This window comes from Myodes glareolus, chromosome 1, assembly GCF_982192425.1.
Source record: "Myodes glareolus chromosome 1, mMyoGla1.1, whole genome shotgun sequence".
In the NCBI taxonomy this organism is placed as follows: Eukaryota; Metazoa; Chordata; class Mammalia; order Rodentia; family Cricetidae; genus Myodes; species Myodes glareolus.
Genome location: NC_142026.1, coordinates 108199371 through 108224434, shown reverse-complemented (window position 1 = coordinate 108224434; position 25064 = coordinate 108199371). Strand labels below are relative to the sequence as shown.

The following is a 25064-nucleotide window of genomic DNA, read 5'->3' as shown; positions in this document are numbered from 1 at the left end:
CCCTTACTCATGTTTGACCATTTTGACTGTGAAATGATTTCAGTTTCTTCATCTCCTCTCTAGAATTCCATTATTCCCACTACATCTAATTGCCTGCCATGTACACAGCTCCCCTAGGTTACTAAAGGTACCTTAAATACAATAAGTCTTGAATAGAACTGATGATTTTTCAAAGAAAAATAAAAACCCTGCCATTGTCTCTTGATTTAGCAACTCTTTCAGTATCACTGACATAATCTTGTTATCCAAGAAAAAGGGTTTATTCCACATCTTGCTCCTCTAAGCTTATTGGGTATAAGATACTTGACATTATTCAACTCCATTTTCCCCTCTACATTCTCATTATTGACTTTAATTTTCTTCTTTTACATGACCCTCTGAAGATCTCAGTAGCAACCAAAATGATCACAAACATACTGACCAAGCTGCTCTGGAAGAAATTTCATTGAAGCCCAGATGTGATTTTGGGGAAAAACTGAATTTCTCTATGGCTAAAGCCATTTTCTTAGCTCACAGATCTATGCACAGATATACTGCTATCTCAGTATAATTCAGTAATTTTCTACCATCACTTATTCATTTTAATCTACCCATTTGCTGACATCTATTAGTGTGTCTGCTCACATGTGTCTGGCAGAAACATTTCTATTGCAGAAGTAGAAATTCTGTGAGTAAAGATATTTGGGAAACACCTAATTAAATGTCTTTCCTTAACTATACAGGGTTCTTATGACCTGTGAGAACTGCGTCTCTCTTACGTAGGGATGAAGAATGCAGCACACCGGCTTCTGAAGTCTAACATTAGCTTTTGTCTACCCTAAGGAGTTTCACCAAGCACCTCCTGTTCCAAGGGGAGGCCGCTTCAAACTGGCACATCTTGCCCTCCAGTGGCTCCAGGGTTTGTGCAGCATTCCTCTGAAACTTCAGCAGGTGCTCTTCACCTAGGCCAATCTTCCACCCTTGCTTGTGTCTCAGAGGCCCTTCCTGGAGCTGATTTCTCCCTCCAGAGTTCTATTCTGAGACTATGTGCTGGCTAGTTTTATATCAGCTTGACATAAGCTAAACTCATCTGAGAGGAGGATGCCCCATTTGAGGAAATAAAAATGGGCCCTGCAAGATTTGGCTGTTGGCAACCCAATAGGTTATTTTCTCCATTAGTTATCAATGGGAGAGTGCCCAGTTCATTTGTGGGTGGTGCTACTCCAGGACTGGTAGTCCTGGGTGCTATAAGAAAGCATTCTGAACAAGCCCGAGGAGCAAGTCAGTAAGCAGCACTCTTCCATGGCCTTGGCATCAGCTCCTGCCTCTAGGTTCCTGCCTTAGTTGAATTCCTGTCCTGATTGCCTTCAGTGATGTCATGGAAGAGAAAGGTAAATAAATAAAACTTTTCCTCCCCAAGCTGCTTTTGGTCATGATATATTTTTTTTCAGCAATAGAAACCCTTACCATGACAGAGTGCTACCTTACTATACACAACACTATCAACAATGAACAATTCTTGTATCATCTGATTGTAAGTTTCTTGAAGGCAAAGGTTTGCTTCAGATTTCCATTAATTCTTGTACAGTACTTAGTAGATGGCTGGCAAAAAGTTATTAAATACAGAGTGTGTGGAAAGATGATATACAGTTAAATCTAAATTTTCTTAAAATACCACATCAGTATCACCAATGTTAATTAGGTCTAGTTCTATTTTCAGAGGTATCAAAGTTTGGGTTTCAGATATGAGTAATGACATAGAATTATGAGATTCTAACCAAATAACAGTTGCACTATTACACCATACCTAGAACTAAGAGACAGGGCCTTCCATCTCGGTTATTATTATACATCTTCCTTTAATTTGCTTTCCATTGCTGTGATAAAACACTCTCACCAAAAACAATTTAGGAGAACAAAGGGTTTACGCAACTTAGAGGTTATAATTCACCCTGAAGAAAAGCTGAGGCAGCCACTCAAGCCCGAAGCTTGAAGCAGAAGTCATGGAGGAATGCTACTTGCTGGTCTGCTTCCAGGGTCTCCTTTATCCACTTTCCATAAATAAGCCATGCCCATTTGCCTTCAGACGGTACCATCTACTGAGGGTTGGGCCATTGTATATTAACTGGAAATTAAGAAAATGCCCCACAGATGTGCCTGTAGATAAAACTGATGGAGGCCGATCTCCATATGGGGTTGCATCTTTTCAAGTGTCTTGAGCTGAAAGCCAAGATTAGTTATCACACATACACACACACACACACACTCACCACATCACACCCCACCAAATACATGTACACATGAACACGTACGTGTGCACATATGCCAGCATCTATAAGAGTACATTTCCCATTTTCTAACAACTGGTCAAAATATTCCCTTATAAGGTCAAATAAAATGGGAGCTCACCAAATTCAGCTGGACCGGGACTGAATGAGCATGTGATCAAACCGAACTCTCTGAATGTGGCTGACAACAGGGGCTGACTGAGAAGCCATTGATAAAGGCACTGGGACTTGTTTCTACTGCACATACTGGCTTTTTGGGACCCTAGTTTATTTGGATGCAAAGCTTCCTAGTCCTGGATGTAGGGGGGGAGGGCCTTGAACTTCCCACAGGGCAGGGTTCCCTGCCCTCTCTTAAGGAGGGAGGTTGATGGAGGAAGGTAAGTAGGGGAGCAGGAGGGAATGGAAGGAGGGGAGGAAGTGTAAATTTTTGAATGGAAAAAATAAAAATAAAAAAGTCCCAGAACCATAGCAAATGTCATGCCATTACTTTTCAATTAATTTCTGAAACATATTTACAGTTTTTGACATTTTTGAAGATCAAGAAATTGATAGCTGTGACATACCACCCTATAGCTTCTAAACTAAAGGAAACATCTTGACAAAATAGAAAAGCACACAACCTTTCCAAATCTGTTATAGGATATAATTTCACAAGTTGTAAGACACTTTTATGCTTTCAAATTAAGCTCTGGGTTTCAAAAAAGAAAATGACAGCGAACCATTTGGCTCTTCAATCAGTCTTGTCTAATCCAAACCACCTATAATGTAAGCCAAAGAAATGACTGTATCAATTTTTCACAGAACTTGTGAGTAGCTGAAATTACAGGCAAGGTCCTTCTCCTGATTAGGTTCCCGGGTGCTTTGGATGGCATGATTAAGGCCCACACTGCATTCTTACTTGAAAAACTCACCTTGCTTCTGAATCCTTGACAGGGTGAACGATTTCCATTTCCCGTCATTATGGTTTTGATTGCTGACAACAGAAGCCATTCCTGAGCCCAGATCATAGCTGACTTTTATGTGCCCGTCACTGAGCTCCACACTCATGAAATCTTTCTATTAACAGATGAAAATACACCAGTGATTAGATACACGGAGAAATATATGGGGATTCATTTTTTTATGGGGCGTCTAAAAGGGCCTTATGGCTAGATGGCTGCATGTGTCACTCTGTGACAGAAGTACATTTCAGAAAGGGAATTAGTGCTACTACTTGCAATTTTTTTTGCTTGTGAGTATGATGTTATAGTGCAGACAGCCACAATCAAACTACTGAGACATATTCTCTCAGGATGGTAGTGCAAAATGGGTTCCTTTGAAAAATGCCTTAAGCAAGCCAAATGTTAAGATACTCAAACAAATTTACTAAAGAAATGTGGACCTGAGAAAAATGATGCCAAGGAGTATTTAGGAACACCTTTCCACTCCGGTCTCTCAAATATAACTACAAAATTCTGTCTTGGGAAAGTTATCACTGGGTGCTTCTCATAAAGAGCTATCCAGGTAGTGATACTTCAGAGAAAAAGTTACTAAACTCTATCATGATTAAATTATCACTGAAAACATATTAGCGTTTTCTATATCATTCTTGGCAATCACACAACCATTACAGACTCACTTGTGGTTTAACTGGTAGTTTTATCAGTAACTAATAGTTGTTTTAGTATTCTACAAAAAGCAGAAGCAAACCCATTCTCCATGTTACCAAGTCTCGTGTGGCCAGATACATCAGGAGAGCGCTTGATGAAAATGTCCGGAACTTGAACATGACTGTAGAGATATTGGGGTACCAGCGGATGGGGCGGCTCACCAGGGCGTAACCTTCTCCGTCAAACTGAATAGTCCCCTCACTGTCTTCCACTTGGGGACTGAAAAGAGACATTTCACACCAGTTGAACCCATTTTGTCTGTCATCCTTCAGTGAGCCAGACTACCCCCAGGACGGGATGGCAAACTGTTGCTAGATAGAAACTATCTCAAAGATGGCACATGTCCCCCTTACCTCCACACCCACTGTCCACAATCTTAGACTCCAAACCATAATCTCTTACCTAGACTTTCATAGACATTTTAGGCAAGAACTTTGTATAAAGTTACACAATATTTAGGCACTTCTTGGTGATATTTGTGAACACTGTTAGAATCTGGGATAGGCTGAATCTTTTATACTTCCTGTCTACACAACAAATTAGAATATAGACTCCCAATCTCTAAATCCTTCTGTCCAACAAGTTCTCCTTGGACAAATTAGATTCAGACAATGAAAGATGCCTGCATTTCACTTTGTGTTTTTAATTAGCATTTGTGATTAGTGTGTAACTTTAAGAGATTATCCTGAAGTTATGGGTCCCTAACTATAGCAGTCATACACTTAGGATCTATGCTAGCCATTGCTTAATAGATTGTGATAAACATATGTGGGATGAAGAAGATTTTCATATAGCAAAATGATTCATAGATAAGATATGTTCAATATTGTTTTAATAACTAACGATTAAGATAAAACTCATAATAATCAAAAAGTATTGGTTTTTCATGTGAGTTTATCTAATCTATCTATGTATCTAGGCATCTATGTACCTAACATGCACCCAACCACCCAGCTACCTACCTACCCACACACCCAAGCATTTATGTACTCTGGGGATAGTTTTCAGGCTTCTCTGCCTGCACGTGAGTGATCATGTAAGTTCTGAAACTGGAGTGTTGTACAGTTCTGAGGACAGAGGGAATAATGAGAAGTGTGATGGTTCTGTCATAAAATAATTGCTTAAAATTTTATTTTCATGAAATCGTGGCTAATGAGATAAAAATTATAGAGTATAAAATTGAGCGTGCTGCGTAGGAAGAACTGCTTCACACTTGTACAAGTTGACTTGGTCTTGGCTCCTTGTCAGAGAGAAAAAGAACAGTAAATATAAGATAAAGGATGACTTTTTCAGTCTTTATAAAAATCTTAGTTTGGAAACTGAGGAACTAAACTAGCTTATTGACAGTGAGTAACTTGGCTATCATTTATACTTTTATTACAATAGAGCAGTAAGTTCTGGAACACCACACTAGATATAAGAGGCTATTACAAGAGATGTCATACGTGTTCCTTGTGGTTCTCATTTACCAGGACTGTGCATAGTATACCACCATGGTATCAAGACTATCTTAGGAAAGGATTGTGGGAGCCCAGCACACCCACTTTCTATGTGCTTTGTTCCCAGACGTTGCTACTTACTGATAACTTTAAAAAGTGCCCCAAATAACAAAAATCTCACTACATAATTCTAGACTCAAAAGAGAAATGCCAGTTTATTTTTTGATACAAACTTATGAAATTTAAGCTCCGACGTCCTTGTGTCCCTAACCTATCTTCTTCTCAATGTGAGTTAGATATCAGGTACCCCGGGGAGTGCCGAAGAATCTCACAGAAGTCATTTAACAATTCATGTTGGAATTTCCGAAGCGTGACATGAAAGTTCCAGTCACTTTTAGATTTCTAAATTCTTTCCAATACTGACAACATTTTGTCACTCAAGCAAAAGTCAATTTATGAGCAAGAGTTTTGGGCAAGAAGTGAGCCAGCATATCGGTGCAGGAAAGCTGCCTTCACTCACTTCACTACTGATACTGGTCAAAAAAGGGAAATCCAGCTTTAAATGACTAATTTTGCAGCGGAAAAAGTTAGTTCAGTTAGGTATATGCTATAATATTTCAACATGTAACATTATATTAATTTCCTGTCCGTTTTGCACATACTTTTAAAGGAAATGTGCAACCCTATTATACCTCATAAACACAGAGTACCTTATTTGCCTTTTATTTCTGTGCTAAACCTGTGTGTCTGGTCAAGTAAGTAAAGAATAACTCTGCTGGTTTGGAGCAGCCACACCCTTTAGATGCTTGTACAAAAATGGGTGTATATTGTATCTTAGTACTTAAAAGTTTATTGTAATTTTTATGCTCAGCAAAATGCATTTTACTTGTAGCAGTTTTTATATTTATTCCTAATGTGACATTTCATACTGAATAAAAATTATTCTAAGCATTACAACAACTGCATCCTTCCATATTATTTCTCTAAAACCACAGCTTCCTAAGATGACATCCTGATGGCTCTACAGAATGTTCCCAGCCTACCTCCTGTAGCCTTATCCTTTATCTTACTCACAAAATTGATTTTGTCCTCTAAATTGCATGATTGGTTTTTATGTAAAAACACAACAAAGCTATTTTCAAAGGAAACCTAGCACAATACCTAACAATACCTTGAGTTCCATAAAAATTATTGTTACAAACGTAAGGTCAAAGGGAACAGCAGTGCTTAAGGAGACCACTCAAAACTTATAGAACCATACAATCAAAGCCCATTAGAGGACAAGAGCAATCTTAACCAAAATATTTTCACAAAGCAAAAAAGCACTTAAATAATTCTATATTTGGGAATTTTAAAAATGTAAACAAAGAACTTTAAAAAAAGGATAAGGGTATTTTGGCAGCCAGATGCATAAGGAAGGTGTCATAATTAGTTTCTGTCCTTGACATAAGCTACAGTTATTTGGGGAGAAGTCACATCAATTGAGAAGGTATCCCAACCAGATTGGCCTGTGGGCAAGCCTATGGATTTTTTTTTTCTTGGTTAATGGTTGATGTGGGAGGGTCCAGTTGATTACGGACTTTTTCTTCCCCTGGGGGTTATAAGAAAGCAGGCTGAGGAAGCAATAGGAAGTGATCCAGTAAGCAACACTCCTATGTGACTTCTGCTTCAGTTCCCCCCTTTAGGTTCCTGGCCTGCTTGAGTTCCCTGCCCTGCTTGAGTTCTTCCCTTGATGAGAGACTATTATGTGAACCTGTAAGCTGAGATAAACCCTCTCATCACCAAGTTATTTTTCGTGGTGATGTTTTATCATCAGCAATAGAAATACAACTCAGGCAGGAGGGTCAATACTGCCAAGAGGTGGAGCTTAGTCAAAATCATCATGGTAGAAAACTGGGCAGTCAACACTACCTTTTACTAGGTGTGAAACATTGTTGAAGTTTACCTCTGGCTGGTGGGTTGCTTCCTTCACAAAACAAATTGCGGAAGTTATACTTTATACCCCATCCAAAGGGATTTTTAAAAATTGTTCTTTATAATTTAACTATCTTTTTAACCTTTTCTCCCTTTCATGTGATAGATACTTTTGATGACTGAGTTTGAACTGAATTCTTCCTACTATCAGAAGGTTGGAGGTATAAATTCCCTAGATAATACAATACATATTGAAGGATTTTTGCACAGTTGGTAATGTGGTTGTCTTATACACTGTGACTGACAGAATAATCATCTGATGTTTCAGGATAATTAGGTTCCTTGGGCCTGTGGTCTATGGGGCACATGTGTTCCAAGATAGCTATGAATGTGACCCTGAACATTTGTGAATGACAGTATCATACTGCATTGTCAGCTTGTTGGATAGTCCTGCAAGATTTCCTTTCACTACGGTTGTAAGTAATCTAAAAATTCCAGTTAGAAAACTAGCAAGGAAACGTTTGGGCCAAGTTTGGACCTCATATGTCTCAGGTTGGTGTTGAATTAGTAATCTTCCAATCACTGCATTCTTGGTGCTGGGATTACAGGCATGTGCCATCATACTTTGCATTGCATCTCATGGCTTTGATTGAACTGAAGAATTTTATTGACAGCTTTGCATATTCTGTGTCAATATGTTCTGGATAAAACCATCTTAAGTATGTCAGACTTTCACCCTGTCTTAACGCCATGTTGATAAGGTTATGGTACCAGAAGAAGGACATTAAAACTTTCAGAGGTATTTTAGAGACTCTTCTTGAACAGAATTGTAGAGCTATTTAGAAGCAAATGTACAATGTGCTTTGCTGTGTTAATGGGGTTTGAGGTTTGGGAATGCCCATGCACTCTTTAAATTAGAATTAAAAACACAAACTGCTTGGTACCTCTGAATTCTTGTGTATTTTTACATTAATCTTTTAGGTATTTAATGTACATTTCAGAGTTTTACTATGGGTTAATCATTTTTAGACTCAAATGACTAGGGGGTTCTCTATTTTCATGTTTCGAAATTCCCTCCGCTTAGGTTATTATTTTTATACTCTCTGCTCAAGTCCACATAAAACTATTTATTTCCTATACATGCATTTTATGCTGGATATACTTTAAAATCCTGTTTGTTCTGGACTCTTTCTTACATTTAATGCGGTGTGTTATGGTACTTCTTCCTGGACTGAGCCCCAGTTTTTGCCCCCTTCCTCTACCTTAAGCCATATCTCAAAGTCCTTCAGTTACCCCTTATAGCACTTGCAGGATCAGATGTCAATTCTGAAGGTCCTACAGGAAAAGCAATGCAAGCTAGGTTTCTACATGTATGCTTAATCAGTTTGGGGAATACGCTCCTTATAAAATAGTAATTATGACCAGAAGTCATTAAAAGATAAGCAGGCTCTCCTGGCTATGAAGAGACACTGGCATAACTGACTGGGGTTCAAATCGCTCATCTGTGCAGATTTTATAAAAACACATGGCCATGTAGATGTGGTGAAGGGCACTTTCAAGGTCCTTGGAAAATGCCCACACAGGCTGGGCCGGGACTAGACATTTCCCCCACTTTTGGTAAATCCACCGTAAGCACGATGAGCCCTGCTGTGCCCCGTGATAGATGGATACACACTGAAATGCAAACTGTGTGTTACACAGAACAGACTTTCTCATCTAAACCCACCTGACAGTGCAGCCCTTGCAGTCCCCTTCTTTCTCACGGAAGTTCCATAGACCTATAGGTTTGTTGTCAAAGTATGTTTCTCCCATGCAGCCGGTGAATGTGATCACACGCACAGCGTCGGCCTTCTGCAGGGAGACAGCGGGTATTTGTTAGAGTTAATGATTTTCCAAGTGGCAGTAGTTGTGACTTCTGAGCAGCAGAAGGCAGAAGAGCTCTTATCCGTTGCATATGACAACCTTGGCAGTCTTCGTATGGCATATTATGTCATCACAGTTACTACGGGATAGGTCATAAAGGGAAAAGCTCAGATATTTCATCAGTGGGTCCGGTCATCCTAAAATGGAACTGCATTTACATGTATTTCTCCATTAGTAAAAGCAATTGTCCTATCCTCTAGTGTTTTGTGGGAAACCCATCCAAAATGTACAGTCCTCAGATTCTGAAGTCTCTTATATAAAGATGGTGTGGTATTTGTACATAACATACACACATCCTTCCATATACTTCAAATGATCTCTAGATTAAATAATAAACTCAAAGCAACATAATATAAATTCTGTGTGATTAGCTATCATACTACATTATTTACAAAATGGCAGGAAAACATCTGCATATTTCAATGTAGGTGCAATTTTATTTTTCAAATATTTTCCATTCTTAATTTATGGAGTCTGAGGATGGATAGCCCAGATATAGTTGTGGCAGAACTAAATGATTTCACACACAATGGGATCATTGTGAGAATTAGATTATTTCTGCCCCTAAATCCAATGCCCAGTACAGTGTGTGTTAAGAGGTAGTTTATGCTCGGTCAAGTCCATTCAAAGAGAGGGAAGAGGAATTATATGAGCAAAGGGGTCAAGATCATGATGGGGAAATCCACAGAGAAAGCTGACCTGAACTAGTGGGAGCTCACTAACTCTGGACTGAGAGCTGGGGAACCTGCATAGGATTGAATTAGGCCCTCTGAATGTGGGTGACAGTTCTGTGGCTTGGACAGTCTGTGGGAGGGACCACTGGCAGTGGGATTTATCCCTAGTGCATGAACTGGGCTTTTGGAGTCCATTCCTTGTGGAAGGATACAGGGGAGAGGAGCTAGGTCCTTCCTCAATTTGATATTTCAGACATCATAGACATCCCATGGGAGGCCTTAACATTTCTGAGGAGTGGATGGGAGGGGAAAGATGGTGGGGAGAGAGGAAGGGATGAACACGGAACTGTGGGTGCTATGTAAAATAAAAAAGAAACCTTTAAATAAAATTTTTTTTAAAAAAGTAGTGCATGGATATTGTTTCCTTTGGGTAAATCCAGCCCACAACACACTAGATGTTTTTCCCTTGAGGTCATGAGAGAATTCACACAGAGTTCTCAATGGAGAACTCTCCATTGATATGGAGAGATCATATGCATAAATTAATCTGCAACAGTGTTTTCAGCTTTCTTAATGCTATGACCCATTAATACAGTCCCTCACATTGTGGTGACCCCAAACATAAAATTATTTTCGTTGCTACTTTTAACTATAATTTTTCTACTGTTATGAATCATTGTATAAACAGCTATGTTTTCTGATTATCATAGACAGCCCCCAAGGAGTCAAGACCCACAGGTAGAGAACTGCTGATAGGGTTTTCATTCCTAGCCAGGTAGGCCCCCATCTCAAGAGGATGAGGAGAAAGACAGCAGCTTAGTAAGAGAGGAACACATGCATCCATGCAGGTTCTGCTTGCTGCTATCCCCAGCACAGAGTCTGGGGTCTAAGAGGGCACCTGCCCAATGTCAGTTCTGTTGTCATTGTCACAGATGCATGTCTTCAGCTTGGTGAATGTAGATTCACAAAGGAGGAAAAAGACCAGCTCCAAGATAGAAAGCCTTGTTTAAATACCTCTTGTCCCAGCCCTGACTTACTACAAATAAGTGGCATAGTCTGCTCTCTATATCAGAAACTGTGCCAAAGCTAACTGTGATGAATAATCTCATTGCCAAATTCAAAGGATTTAGAACCATCAAAGAAACACACTTCTGAGTGTGTTTGAGGGTATTTCCAGGGAGGTTTACTTGAACAGAGAAGGCCCACCTCAAATATGGGCAGCAACATTCTATACCCTGGTATCCTGAATAGGTTTGTGTCAACTTGACACAAGCTGGAGTTATATGAGAAGAAGAACCTCAGTTAAGAAAATGCCTCCATCAGATTGCTTCTAGGCAAGTCTTTAGGGCATTTTCTTAACTAATGACTGATGTGAATGGGCCCAGTCACCGGGGTTGTGCTAAGGGTGGGCAGGTGGTCCTGGGCTGTATAAGAAAACAGGCTGGACAAGTCCTGGGGAACAAACCAGTAAGCAGCCATCCTCCATGGACTCTGCTTTAGTTTTGGCTTGCAGGTTCCTTTCTTACTTGAGTCATTGTCTTGACTCCTCAGTGATGGACTATGATGAGGACATGCAAGCTAAATAAACTCATTCTCCCCCAAGTCACTTTTGGTTATGGTCTTTGTCATAGCATCAGAAAACAAACTAGGGCACGTATGTTGTAAAACTGAATCAAAAGAAAGAAAAAAGAAAAAAAAAGAAAGAAAAGAAAGCACATTGAGCATCAGCTTCCTCCTCGCTCTGTGATCTGACTGTGGTGATTGTGAGAAACCACGTTACACCTCCGCGACCGTGCCTTCCTCTCCTTTCCACGATGGGTCTACCCCAGATCATGAGTCAAAATAAACTCTCCTTTCCTTAATTTTACATTGTCATTTATTTGGCTACAGCAACCAGAAGAGTAATACATATATAAGTCTACCTGCACCTCAATTATCCAGTAAAAAGAGTAGATTAGGATGATTCCGAAAAAATATGAGAAGATGGTCATGAGAAACTGAAGTATTCTGGTTACAGCTTTAGTTCTAGCATTAACAATATACATCTCTTCCTAGTGCTGTGACCAAGACCACATATGTTAACGAGAGAGGTCCTTGGAATGCTGTCAACAGCTGGAGCTTCTTGTTGACTAGACATGGACCATCCTGCTGTGGTTTCTACTTGCCTTCTCAGTCTTTCTCCATCCTGAGATGCTGCACTTGAGAAATCTCCCTGCTCATTTGTGTTGTAAGCAGTAAAAATCACTGAGTGAATACTTGTGGTTTTGATTTATAGTTTGGGTGTTGGGGGATTGGGAACTCTTGGCCCCAGTGGTTTCTTAAGGTTTTCTATGTCTTTTGTGTATATGCCTTTCTTATCCTTAGGCCAAATTTGGCCAGATAGCCAAATTCTATCCTTAGGCCATCCTTAGTTCTTGCACTAGTAACACCTGGATAATTAAAAAAAAAAAAAAAACAACAAAAACGAATTTGGGCCTGGGGATGTGGCTCAGTTGGTAATGTACCTGTCACACAAACATCAGAACCTGAGTTTGGATCTACAGCACTTACACAAAAGTCAGGCAGGACAGCATACTGTAACCTAAACCCTAAGGGATGGAGAAGGTGGAGAGCCATATTGGAAAATACCCAATAGCCACCTTTGGTTTGTATACATATATACACTCATGTGTGTACACAAAATGTACTCATATAAATGTACTCATATACATAGACACATCTTATGAATTTTTATATATTTTAAACACACGGTCTCACTTTTCACTGTGCCAGCGAAGCATGGTGATTAGGAGTGGTGGCTTCTTACTCCATGTTCAAATCTAATCCCTTTCACTAATGACTGTGTAACATGGTCAAAACATTCACGTTCCCTCTTCTTCAGTCTCCTTAATTATGAAATAAGGATGATTTTCGTATCTACCCTGCTGTGACCTGAATGTCTATTTGCTTCCCAAATTCTCATATTGAACATATTACCCTCAAGCCAGGTGGTGTTTGCCTTTAATTCCAGAACAAGGGAGGTAGAGGCAGGTGGAACTCTTTGAGTCCCAGGCTAGCCTGGTCTATGTAGTGAGTTCCCGGAGAGATAGGGCTGTGTAGAGAGTTCCTCTTTCAAAAGACAAACAAATGAACAGAAAACCTTACCGGCAAAGTGTGGGAGTTTGGGAAGTATTTAGACTATGAGTCTCCATGAATGGAACGAGTGACCTTGTACAAAAGACCCAAGGAAATTCATTTATCCCTGCTCATATGGAGCACATTACAAGACAGAGCCTTACATGCCGACCAAGCTCACATTAAATAACCACCTATTGGTACTTTGATCCTGGACCTCTCAGTTTCTAAAGCAGTGAAAAGGTTGTTTTTTGCTTACAGACTGCTTATTTCTATGATAGTTTGCTACAACAGCCAAAATCTCTTAAGACATTTTGTTATGCTCTGAATAGTAAAGAAATCACATAAATTGATGAGAATGCAACTTAGCACATAGTGAGGATCGTAACATGTTATCAAAGTTTCTTAGTGTATCTGTTAACATGCAAGTGAGGCATAAATTCTCACTGCTCTTCTGCAGTAAAGAACCCTGAAACCCAAAGGGTTAAGTGTCTTACCTATGGACATATTTTAGAGGCAGTATAGAGAAAGAAATGCAACACAGATATAATTTCAAAATTCATGGCCTTGTGCTACTATGTATTGTCCTAATTTTTCTTTGAGGTGGGAGAGAAAGTTGTCAATATGACTACATATTACTATGTACATGCATAAGTAGCTCTATGGAGAGAGGATGATTTTAGTGTGCAGCTATGGAATCACCTCCCATATTTTAGAGTCACATCCTTTGCACAAAGTAGACAAATTAGCTTCACGCTCTCTGAAAGTTGAGTTCTCAAGATGTGGGGTCACTCTGCCTTTTAACACTCTCTGGCTAATCTCAGCCCAGGGTGGTTTTGACAAGCCCAGGATTACCCATTATATTCGGTTGTGTTCCTGCATCTCACCCACAGGTCGATTTTCAACACCTAATTCTATCTAATCAACATAAGCTTCTTTCAGATGCAAGCACTTTGCAATTTGAAATGCAAAAGGACCTGCCATGGAGCAATTATGAATATTAAGTGTATTGCTCTGAAGGATGAGGAGAGGAGCAACTCAGAAACTTTTTAAAGCAGATCATGATCTGAAAGTGCACGGCCCCTATGATATTTCCTGAAGATTCATAAATCTTTTAATTAGATGTATGAGCTTTAGAGAACTTCACTTTTATAAATCATAAATTGATTGCCAAAATGATGCATATTTAAGAAACACTTTGTTTTTCAAGTGACTGAAAAAAAAAGAATGCCAAAAATGGATGGCACAGTTAAGGAATGAACTACTATTGAAGGTTTAGAAATATGGCGCTTCCAGATTTGAATGTTCACAAGTCAAAGATGGAAGTTCTGCTGGGTGTTATGACACATGCCTGTCACCATAACAGCTGGAAAGCTCAAACAGGAGGATTACAAGTTTCAAGCAGGCCTTGGCTACACTGTCAGACCATGCCTCAAAAAAAGAAAAAAAAAATAAAGCAGATCACAGAGAAATAAAACATCAAAACAGAAAGTTCTTTAAATGGATGGTTTCACAAACACAAGCTAAGAAATCATGGGCAGCTGTTTTCAGCTCAGCGTTCTCCACACCTTCTCTTAGGTATCTGTAAAGACGAGGGAAAGGATGGGGAAAAGCTCGTTACCTTTATTTTCCCAGTCAGGCCACCAACAAACAGCATTGCATTTGCATCCACATCCAGAATTGTGTACCCTGGAGGGGACACTGAGTGGTAGGTGCTGGGCACAATACTGGCTTTGGGCCCATCTAGAGCTCTCACAGAAATGGAACCATTTCTCCCCGTTCTTCAATACATGTGTGTTGCAATAAAAGGAAAGAAAATACAGAACATGAAGTATGAATCATATTCTATCCCCTGCAGATGTCAAAGACATAAAATAGAAAAAGCCATCTCGGAAAACTTCTGAGCACTGTGTGTTTAGGTCCAAGCGAAGTCAGCACTTTGCAAGTCACTTCCAGATTTGATCTTTGCTAAGCACTTACCATCACAGTCAAATAAGGAAAGAACAACATAACCCAGTTCTGTATATAGCCATTGATAAGGAAGGACAGCAGCAATTAGATGATGGAATTATTATAGATCAAGAAGAAAGCATTTCCCTGTTGCTTAAAGTAATAATTTGTTGTTTTATAAGATATGAAACTTAAACACATTTTCTAACTTCATTGAGTATTTTGTCAAATTTAATTCAGCAAGTGGAGTCCTAATGAGCCACCCTTATGCAGAACAAGCTGCATAATTTTGCCTAAAATTCTTTATAATGGATCTTAATTTGTTGAAGTAGTCTTCCCGGAACTGTAGGTCTCATTGTTTGTCATATCATCTTAATGTATAGAGCAAGTAACTAGTCTGCTGAGTTGTGCATACAAATTTGTAGAAGTACACTTTTAAATTAAGTTTAAAAAACTTTGAAAGCTATTATCATTTTATTCCACTTTCTTTTTTAAGTGATTGATTTCTATGAGTTGTTAAATATGAAAATCTGGTCTCTTCCGAGACAAGCAGTCATAACAAAACTTCCCCAAGTCCCTCTCCCTTCTGTCTCATTTTGGTAAACTCTCTCTTGGAGGAGGCAGAGCTAAGTGTAACATGTGGGAACAAAGAATGGATTTGATCACCGAGAGTTCTTGAAAAGAATGAATCTCTTCTGATAGAACTCTACTTTGTGAGAATAAATGGCCTTAAACTGAGCAAAGTACTCGATCACTCCAACACTCATGTGGGGGTGAGCACAGCTTTATCCTTTCTCTTCCCACCCCCATTTAAAATAGCATGGATGAATCTCACACATTAGATATGGGACCCAGTATATTGACATAGAATAGGTCTGGAGTTGCAGTTATGACATAGACTAAAAGGTAAACTGAGTATACAATGATAACAGTGAAGATTTATTATGCTCTTTTATATATTTAAAAAGAACATGTAGCTGTATTTTTTTTTCTCCTCAGGTGAGATAAGATGTCTGAGATAGCTTTGCTCTCCCCATTCCTGCTCTTAGCAGAAAACAGATTAAGGAGTTAGAATTGAAATAGATTCTCTGGTTTATGCCTTGAAAGCAGGTCTTTACCTAACAGGATGACAAATGCATTTTCTCACACATTTATACACATAGCATATAACCTTTGTACAAACATGGACACTCACACACAGGTATGTTATTGAAATGGCAGTAGAATTTTTCTCATAAACTAGGAATTTACTTCAAAACTTTGCTATCCAGTTATCTTACTCTTTATTGAGAAGTTACCTTGAGGCTTCAATACGGTACCAATATGAGTCATCAATGGTCAAATCTGGATACTCTACACGACCAACTCCAGATCCAACATCCCAGAGGAAGCTGACTTTGCCTTTACGCATTTCTATAGCAAGAAAGTCAATCTAGATAAAAAAAAAATATGGAAATGACCTGCTTTAGAACAAAGCACTCTGAAAGAGGAGGTTTGGGCAGTGTTTTCCAAAGACAGGTAAAATAATTGGATTGAGATTTCTTCTTAGTTAGACACAAGATATTGTCTTTTATCCAGAGGTGGCTGCTGTGGTAATTGATAACAAAAGGTGAGACAGGCTCCCTCACGTGAATAGGAAATGCTTACTTAGGACACAACCAGTGTGTCTAAACACCTTATCTGCCTTGGAAGATCTGCACACAAGAGAAGTCAGGCTAACTTTAGTGGGTGAGAGTTTGCAGGGTAATTTCAGTTTGAATCATAGATTCAACACGTTGCAAGTGTTTGCCTTGGTTAGAATTTATGTACAGGTTGTTATTTGCACTTCATTAACACAAAAGGTTATTATTATTTCTTAGTTTGAGAATAGGAAAAATATTTTATTCCCATTAGTTTTTTTATTAAATGAATAGATCTGAAAATATAATGCAAAAATAGATATTAGTGCACTGACACATAAAAAGAAATGTTCCCAGAAGTGGTAAAGAATTATACCTGTTCATCTTTCTAATTTAAATGACAGTGCAAACATTTGCCAGCTAAGATTCTGAGATTTCAGACACAAAAGGCTACACTAGACACTCTAGGGGCCCAGTTGCTAGGTTCAACTTATTTCCCCCATTAACTTCTTACCTCTACACATACACAGTAGCTTTAGGAAAAGTTTCATATTCGACTTACAAATTTGACGCTTCCAAGATAAAAAAGGAGGTTGTCCGCCACAGTAGTCTTGACATTGACAACAATGTTATTGTAACTTCCTTTCTTGATTTCTGGCTTGTATGTGCGAATACAGTCACCTCCTGAAGACACAGATACTTTGATCTTCAAGAAAAACAAGACACAAAATCCTGTGAAACCCTATGACTAAATCTCTTTGTAAGTTTGAAGTTCATCCCAAACCACTGCCAAATCATCATTACTCTTTTCTTTGAAGTAATTTTTCAGTCACCAAATAGAATCATTAAATGTCCATATGCAGGTATCATTATGTTGATTAGGCAGGGCACAGATAATTGGTTCTTTGCTAGCTTTTTTCCAATGATTTGCTCATGATTCTTTCTATTGCTTGTTAGGGTGCCACTCTTTTTGAAGCAAGAAGCTAACCAGTTCTTACCTTTATGCCATTCTTTAAGACACTTTTCCAAAGAGGGTTTTATGTAGTACAAATAGAAATGATCTTCATTGAAGTTATTTCATAAAGAATTTTAATTAAAATTTCAGTGATTTGGATATCATTTAAAAAGGGACCCAGATTTTATTCAGTCTTCAAGAGGGTACTGCTAGCCCACCCATGCCCTTACAGTTCAAAGAGGCCAAGAAGAGTTAGTTCTAGATCTTCTAACAATAAGAATATTAATCATTCCTCTCAGGATATATATTTCAGAATAAATTACACTTATTATTAGGTTAGCAGGAAATGAAATGGAAATAATTTCCAAATGTCTATCACTACTAATACATATAACAGCTCCTTTCCCTTCTCAATAGTACTTCAAAAATTACTATAAATTGCTAAGAAAGGAATTCTTCTGTGAATCGAATGGCAGTGTTCATGCCAATTTTTACTTCGATTAAATGAGACTTCGTTCAGTCACAAATAGCACTATTTGATTATTAGATTTAATTTCTTTTGGGTCAGGTGCAAAATCACCATCAGTAATTGCTGCTTTGCTGCTTGAGAGTGCTAGGCAGGGAGAAGAGAAGATGTGAAACCTACTTTGCTTATTGTTCTGATGTCTATCAAATTGGAGGTCTAGCTAGCTAACTTCAGGATGCCTACTGTCCTTACTAGTTGTCAGTTCCCATTTGTTCATTTGTTCCTGCACTTTTTGCTACTCACACAGTTTTCACAGTTGAGAAAAATCAACTAATATTATTGTTAGCCACATAAAAAAACTTGTTTAGACCTTGAGTAAGATGGACTAGGCTACTGAAATGCTCTCCATAGTTTGGTAAGGTAAGAGGTATCCCCAGGAGGCTCACGTTGGGTGTTGAGGGTAGGGAGCATTGTAGAATTTTTCTATGGAAGGGGAAGAGTAGCTGGAGGAGATCCTAGATACAAAATGATTTATATTGAAAAAAAGAAACTCAAGGGGGACTGTTTGGCTCTGACAAATAGAAGATTCACATTTGTTTCTGGGAATTTCCGGGGAAAGAACAAATCTAATGGTTCTCCTGCTGACTCAACAGAGGCCTGTATTTAACAAGTGTCCCTTCATCTGGTCTCTAAGCACATTGTGTCTCTACATAGCGGAAACTGTTCTGCAAAGGAACTGGCTTTGTGTGGTCACCTGAACTTGCAGTGTTTTAGGAAGCCACCTGGTTGTGCCTTTGCCTCCTGCAAATATGTGATTTTACCTGGCAATGGATGGCTTAGAACTAGGGATCACCTTGGACCTGTGGATATTTGCTTTGTGTCCCTATAAGCTGGTCTTGGTTGTGTGATTTCCAGTCAGGAAATCAATTTTTTGTTTCTCCTATGGTAGAATTTCCCTTCTATATGGAATTCTGAGAGTAGTCAAATTAAATGAATTCTAGAACTCCTGAGGCAGGGAATGTACAGGCTTTACTCTAGAGCTAGTACTATGAGGCAGATGTGCAGCTTGAGTGGGGAAAAGTCATACAGCAGAATAGCAGCACTGCAAAGAGGTATCTGGGGTCAGAGATTAAAGGGATAAAACATCAGAAGGGAAAGACCCTATAATAGAGGGTGGTTTGAAAAAAAATGCAGTCATCTGATATTTTTTAATGTTGAAAGAAAGGTATAATACACAGTGAGTTTTGAGGAATTTGCAGTGAATGAACCAAAACCTTCCTGAGAAAAGACGGTGGTACTGAACAAATGTAGAATCTAAGGAAGGTTATAACACCATTGATACCTTAAGAGGATCAAAGAGAAGAAGGAGTAAAAGATCTGACTGGCATACATGAATAGAATTAGTTATAGATGCAGTCACCCCTGGTGGAAAACCATATTCAAAATCATAGAGGCTTTTGATTAGCATTGGAAAGTAACTGTGTGTCATTTTTTTAATCATTACATCATATGTTCATTTATAGGCTTAGCTCTAAAGCCATGTTATCATTGGTTGAATCAGAAACAAATTATGTTTCTTTAAAAAACACAATGAAATAATTCTTCTTGGCTGTGGTGTGGGGATACAATGACTATGTGAAATATGAGATGAGTTTCAGACATTGTCTACAGAGCTGAGGCAGCGGTAACTGATCACACAGTTGATGCACTAGAAGGGGTGGGTGGTCGCGCCAAATGTGGAGACAACCCCAACTGAACTGACAAATCGCTGATTGAGAACCAAGTCATTGAGTGTACCCACTTCAAAACCAGACATACTGAATCTTACCAGCAATTTGCAAACTAAAGTCTATTGGACACTTTTCATATCCATAAAGTTCGTTTTTCTGAAGAAAAGGACAGTGTTATACCCAGTACGCCCGATAATTTTACAAAGTCACCTGTTGCTCAGTTCTTACCTACTCTTATAAAAACTCAGTAATCTTGCTGATTTTTCTTTCTGAATATACACTGAATACCTGGAATATTCCAGTAGCCCAACTGTTTACAACTAGATCATAACCACAATTTTATTCTTGAAAATACCATGTTTTGACTTCCAATGGGTGAATGGCTCAGTGGTAGGGCATTGACTGCATATGAACAACTTAAACTACTTCAGTCAAAACATAACACTTACACATTGCTTTAAAAGAAACCCCTTGGACAAACATCACTCTTGCAAAGATGATGGAGGAGGATTATCTGTCTATGTGTTACTTTCATTGGTTAATAAAGAAACTGCCTTGGCCCTTTGATAGGACAGAAAATTAGATAGGCGGAGTAAACAGAACAGAATGCTGGGAGGAAGAAGGCAGTGAGGCAGTTGCCATGACTCTCCTCTCCAAGACGGATGCCAGTTAGAATCCTCCTGGTAAGCCACCACCTCGTGGTGCTACACAGATTACTAAATATGGGTTAAAGCAAGATGTGAGAGTTAGCCAATGAGATGCTATAGATAATGGGCCAGGCAGTGTTTAAATGAATACAGTTTCCCTGTAATTATTTCTGGTAATGCTAGCCGGGCAGGTGGCGAGAAGCAGCCCGGCGTTCTTACTACACAAAGAGGCATGAAAGTTCAGAACTGCAAATATTTGGTTGGGATGTTCAGTTCTGCCAATTACTGTATTCTGGTGTAGCTTCATAGTAATGCTCATGAAATTACCACTAAGAAGTCAATGTCTCCAAGGTGTTCCTGGCACGACATTATTCACCAGCTAATCACCGTAAACATAATTAAACTTTGTTGGATATCTCACTGCTCAATGGACTGGATTTGCACTGCGTTTTTCATCAGGTAATTAGGCCATTCATGTAAACACAGTATGAGTTACTCAATTATGCAATCAACAAGCTGAAATAAACCACTTTAAAATAATCACACTTAGTTCCTTAATTAGGAAACATCTAACTGGGCTGGCAAGATGGGTCAGTAAGTAAAGGTGCTTGTTGCCAAACCTGACGACCTAATTTTGATTCCCAGGACAAGTCTTGTACCATATCTCAGAGAGCTGCTGAGGCTAGACAATGTATGAAAGGGTTGGAGTTTGGCAAGGATGCCCTAAGATGTTTCTGCTTGGATCTGTGAAGATAAAACCTAAGTTACAATAGAGACCTCAGGATGTTAGACATGTCAGAATCATAAGATGTCCACGGACAGAAACTCCTGGAATGCAGAAGAACCAAAGAGAAAGGCTGTGTGTTGTAGGGTACAGAGGAGAGGATTACCCAAGCCTTTTGTAGGTCAGAATATTCCATTATGAATGACAGATGCTAAACATGGAGCCTCAGGGTACTCTCTTTGCCCTGTTGCGGTTCTGCCTTTCTTCAAGCAAATCATTCCTGCCAAATCTTCCGTTCTTCTCCTTCAGAACAGAAATGCTTATCCTGCTTCAGTATTTACTATAAGTACGTATTTTTCCCCCTGTCATTTTATTGGGGCTCACTATTCAGAGTTAGTATTGTGTCACAGAAAATTCTTTCCAATATAGCTGAAACTGTCAGAGAATTTGGAACTTTAGAGTTTGGGTTGAAAGTATTTTACACCAAGAAAGTGAAGAACCTAACAGGTACCTGGATGGGAAAAGTGATGTATTTGATCATCAGGTTCCCAACGAGTAGAGCTGTGATGCCTGACATTGGTTTTCAATGTGAAAAGATGTAGTCACTGAAGTGAAAGTGTCTAGCTCGCCTGTAGGTGATCACCTAGCCTAGGTGAAGTGCGGAAGACCAACTCCAGTGTGGGCAGTACCATCCATGGGCTGGGATTCTGAATTGAGCCAAGAGGAGAAGCAAGCTGATCACAAGCATCCATCACTTGCTTCTTGACTGTAGACTGTGTGCCACCAGTCGCTGCCTGCTCCCAGGTGACCAATAGCTCCCTGCTGCTAATGTGACCAACTGCTGCCTGCTCTCGCTGTCCTGTCTTCTATGCCAAGATGAACCATATCCCTGGGGAGTATAAGGCAAACAACCCTCCCTCTTTCCTTAATCTGCTTGTGCCAGGTATCCTTTTGCAGTGACAATACAAGAAACTACTACAAAGTCCATTTTGCCTGCTCCATTGTCAACTTTCTGAGTAGAATACCTGACTAGTTCATCTTCGCAAACTTCACAGGGAAAAGCACTGAACATAGAGGTGGATTTTCACTGTGTAAGTCTCTGAATAAGCTTGTAACATCGGGCTTCATTTTACCATGTGCATAAAGGGCATAGTAACTTCTTATCAATCACACTACACGGTTTTCATGTTATAGGTGAATAGGTGTCTTCGCAGATAGTATTACTGTGTCCTTATATTACCCCATCACCTCTAATCTGTTGGCTTCTAAGATTTTTTCAATAAAAAAGATATTTTTCAGTGTTCACCTGGAACATGATTGTCATGGTCTTATTTAGATGTCTTAGGTACATATAAGGAAGGGCAAGTATATACTGTCACTCAGACAGATTCTTGCCCATTACTAAAAATATAAATTGATAAACTAAAACAAACTTCTTTCTGACCATCCTAGCTACCACATTTTCTTTTAAAAAATATTTTATGGAAGTTTAGGTTAAAATTGACAATATTAAAAGGTATCTTATTAAAATTTTGCATCTCCAAAGTCATCATGGTTTGACTTTACATATCTAAAGTTTCATATTGGCATTTAAGCGTTCCAGTTAAGGGCCAGTGAGGAAGAGTCCTTGCCTCCAGCCTGACAGAGTTAAATTCCTATGACGTACAGGGTGGAAGGAGAGAACTGACTTCTCCATGTCCTCAGACCTCTCATGTACACTGAGGAACATGCTTGTACACAAACAAAGCAAATAAGTAGGACTGGAGAGGTTAAGAGCACTGGCTGCTCTACCAGAAGTCCCGAATTCCATTCCCAGAAACCACATGGTGGCTCACAGCCATCTATAATGAAATTGGATGCTCTCTTCTGGCATTTAGGTGTGCATGCATGTACATGCAGATAGAGCACCATATACATAAAATAAATATATCTTTAAAAATAAACAAAAAGCAAAACCAAAGAACTAAACATTTAAATATCACAGTTCTTTAGCATTTTTTTAAGAGAGGTCTATCTGTCAGAATAGTTTTCTAATTGGGTAAATAGAAAGTAAAAGTTCAGGCCAGATATTTCCTATTTTTACTTCATAAATATAAAAAGAAATACTACAACAAAAGTAAGTTGCTGAGTTTTTTTTTAAAAAAAACAAGCAAAAGCTATATTGTACCTAATTAAAATAATGGTTCCATTTCTCCTACTATTGTTTGTGAATTCAGGTTGCAACCTACTCATTGGTTATATTTTTTATGAGTAAGACACTCTCATTGTTCCTTTAAGTAAACAAGAACAAGCTTGTTTGGTTTGTGTTGTTTGCTTTAGTATATTAAAGTATCAACAAAATATTACAGATTTCCTAATTCTGTAAAGTAAGAAAACCAGTAAGTACCATCTATCATTTTTCTTAAATTGTTTTGAAATTTATAGGAAAAATGTGTTGTTTCTTTCTTCCTACCTTCCAAAACAGCCTCCAGTTCAAGAGGTCAGAGATCATTTATTCAGCAAATTCATTGGGGAAAGCTTTCCCTTTGGGAATAACAGTAAGACGTATACGTAGCTCTTAATTCTGAAAATAAGATCTTACAGAATTGGCTTGTTTCCGGGCTTGGTTGATCAGTTCCTTTATTTCAGAGATGTTCTTCTTTAGGTTATCCTCAAGTTCCTTGATGGGCTTGAGTTTGTCTATCAGCCGATCAGCTTCCTGTTCTAGATTTTTCACCGTAGCATCTGCATCTGCAACTGCATAGAACAAAATGAGCATTTGTGTATGTGGGGTGTGCATGTACTACCCCCCCCCCCACCAGAGATAGGTGCCGGAACAGCAGTGGATTTATTAAGTTATTTCATTTTATACGTGTGACAAAAGCAAGACCATGATGGCTGACAGGATGCTTGAGGCCAGCTGTGAATATTTTAGCTGAGATTAAAGCAGGCCAGAGATGTTAGAGGAAGATTTTGGCTGAGCGATTGAGATGAAAATTGGCATTAAGAATAGAAGATCTGATAAGCTTAAGCAGCGCTGACCTTTGAGCCTCAAAGTTGACCTTTTACAGGATAGAATTTATTCACAGAAAAATGAAAATGGGGTGTCTTTAAAGTATCACCTGCTCTGCCTCCACGCAAACCACATTAAAATCCAGGTTCTTGTGCAAAAAGCTTTTTGAACTACATTTAGACTGAAGGCCTCTGTTATACCTTAATTAAATCGTTCAAACTTCATTTCAATCCCACTCTATATTGGTAGAATTAATATTACACTGTCTTTTTGTAGGTTATAAAAAAAGTTGAATACTTACAGTGTTGAGCGGCTCAACCTGTAAAGGGTTGAAGATTATCTGAGCCATAGACATCTAGTATGTGCTCACATGGCAATGGGGTAAGGTGGGGGGCTCGGGTATATAGAATGTGGAGAGCCCATTATTCAACTTCTGTGATGCCGCCAGTCTTAACCAAACTATGTCATCTGTTTTCTAACTGAGTTTGCATTATTCAGCTCTCTGCTATTGTGACCCTGAAGAACTCTTCAAGGTCCAAGGCCATCAGCCCTGCTAGACTATGACAAATCTGCTCCTTGACTGGTGTTGGGCCACTGAGAACTAGTTTTTAGGATTGAACTCAATATGCTCACATGGACAGAAATAATCATTCCATTTGGTTTGGTCCATGCTGAAGCCAGAACCCAGGGCCCAATTCTTGATAGACAAGCAGTGACCACTTTTTGTGGTCCTCATTCCACATACCAGCATCTTTAAACTGTATTCTGAGGTAGGTGATTTGGACTCATACACATTAATATGGGCTGTATTCTTTGTGGAATCTAAAAAGAATATGCAACTATTAACATTTGTAGGGTTACTAGATCAAGACTCCAGTGTTTTGTTTGTTTGTTTGTTTGTTTGTTTTTGTTTATTTGTATGCTTGGTTTCTCTGGAAATGCAGGTTGCCTGAGTCAAAGCCCTTGTCATATGGGTAGTATGCCATTGCTACCCCCGTGTT

At 38.9% G+C, this 25064-nt stretch overlaps 1 protein-coding gene across 3 annotated transcripts in view; it reads right to left on the bottom strand.

Annotated features, from left to right (window-relative positions):
• Positions 1–25064, bottom strand: part of Lama2 (laminin subunit alpha 2) — a 597153-nt gene that overhangs the window by 43583 nt on the left and 528506 nt on the right. For all 3 annotated transcript variants that reach the window (XM_085689751.2, XM_085689745.2, XM_085689747.2), the window contains 7 exons: positions 23653–23807; positions 17112–17255; positions 16229–16362; positions 14602–14761; positions 8996–9120; positions 3973–4135; positions 3179–3323 (listed from right to left, as the gene is read on the bottom strand). In XM_085689751.2, coding sequence (XP_085545877.2) covers positions 3179–3323; positions 3973–4135; positions 8996–9120; positions 14602–14761; positions 16229–16362; positions 17112–17255; positions 23653–23807 — 1026 coding nt within the window. The remainder of the gene's footprint in view (positions 1–3178; positions 3324–3972; positions 4136–8995; positions 9121–14601; positions 14762–16228; positions 16363–17111; positions 17256–23652; positions 23808–25064) is intronic.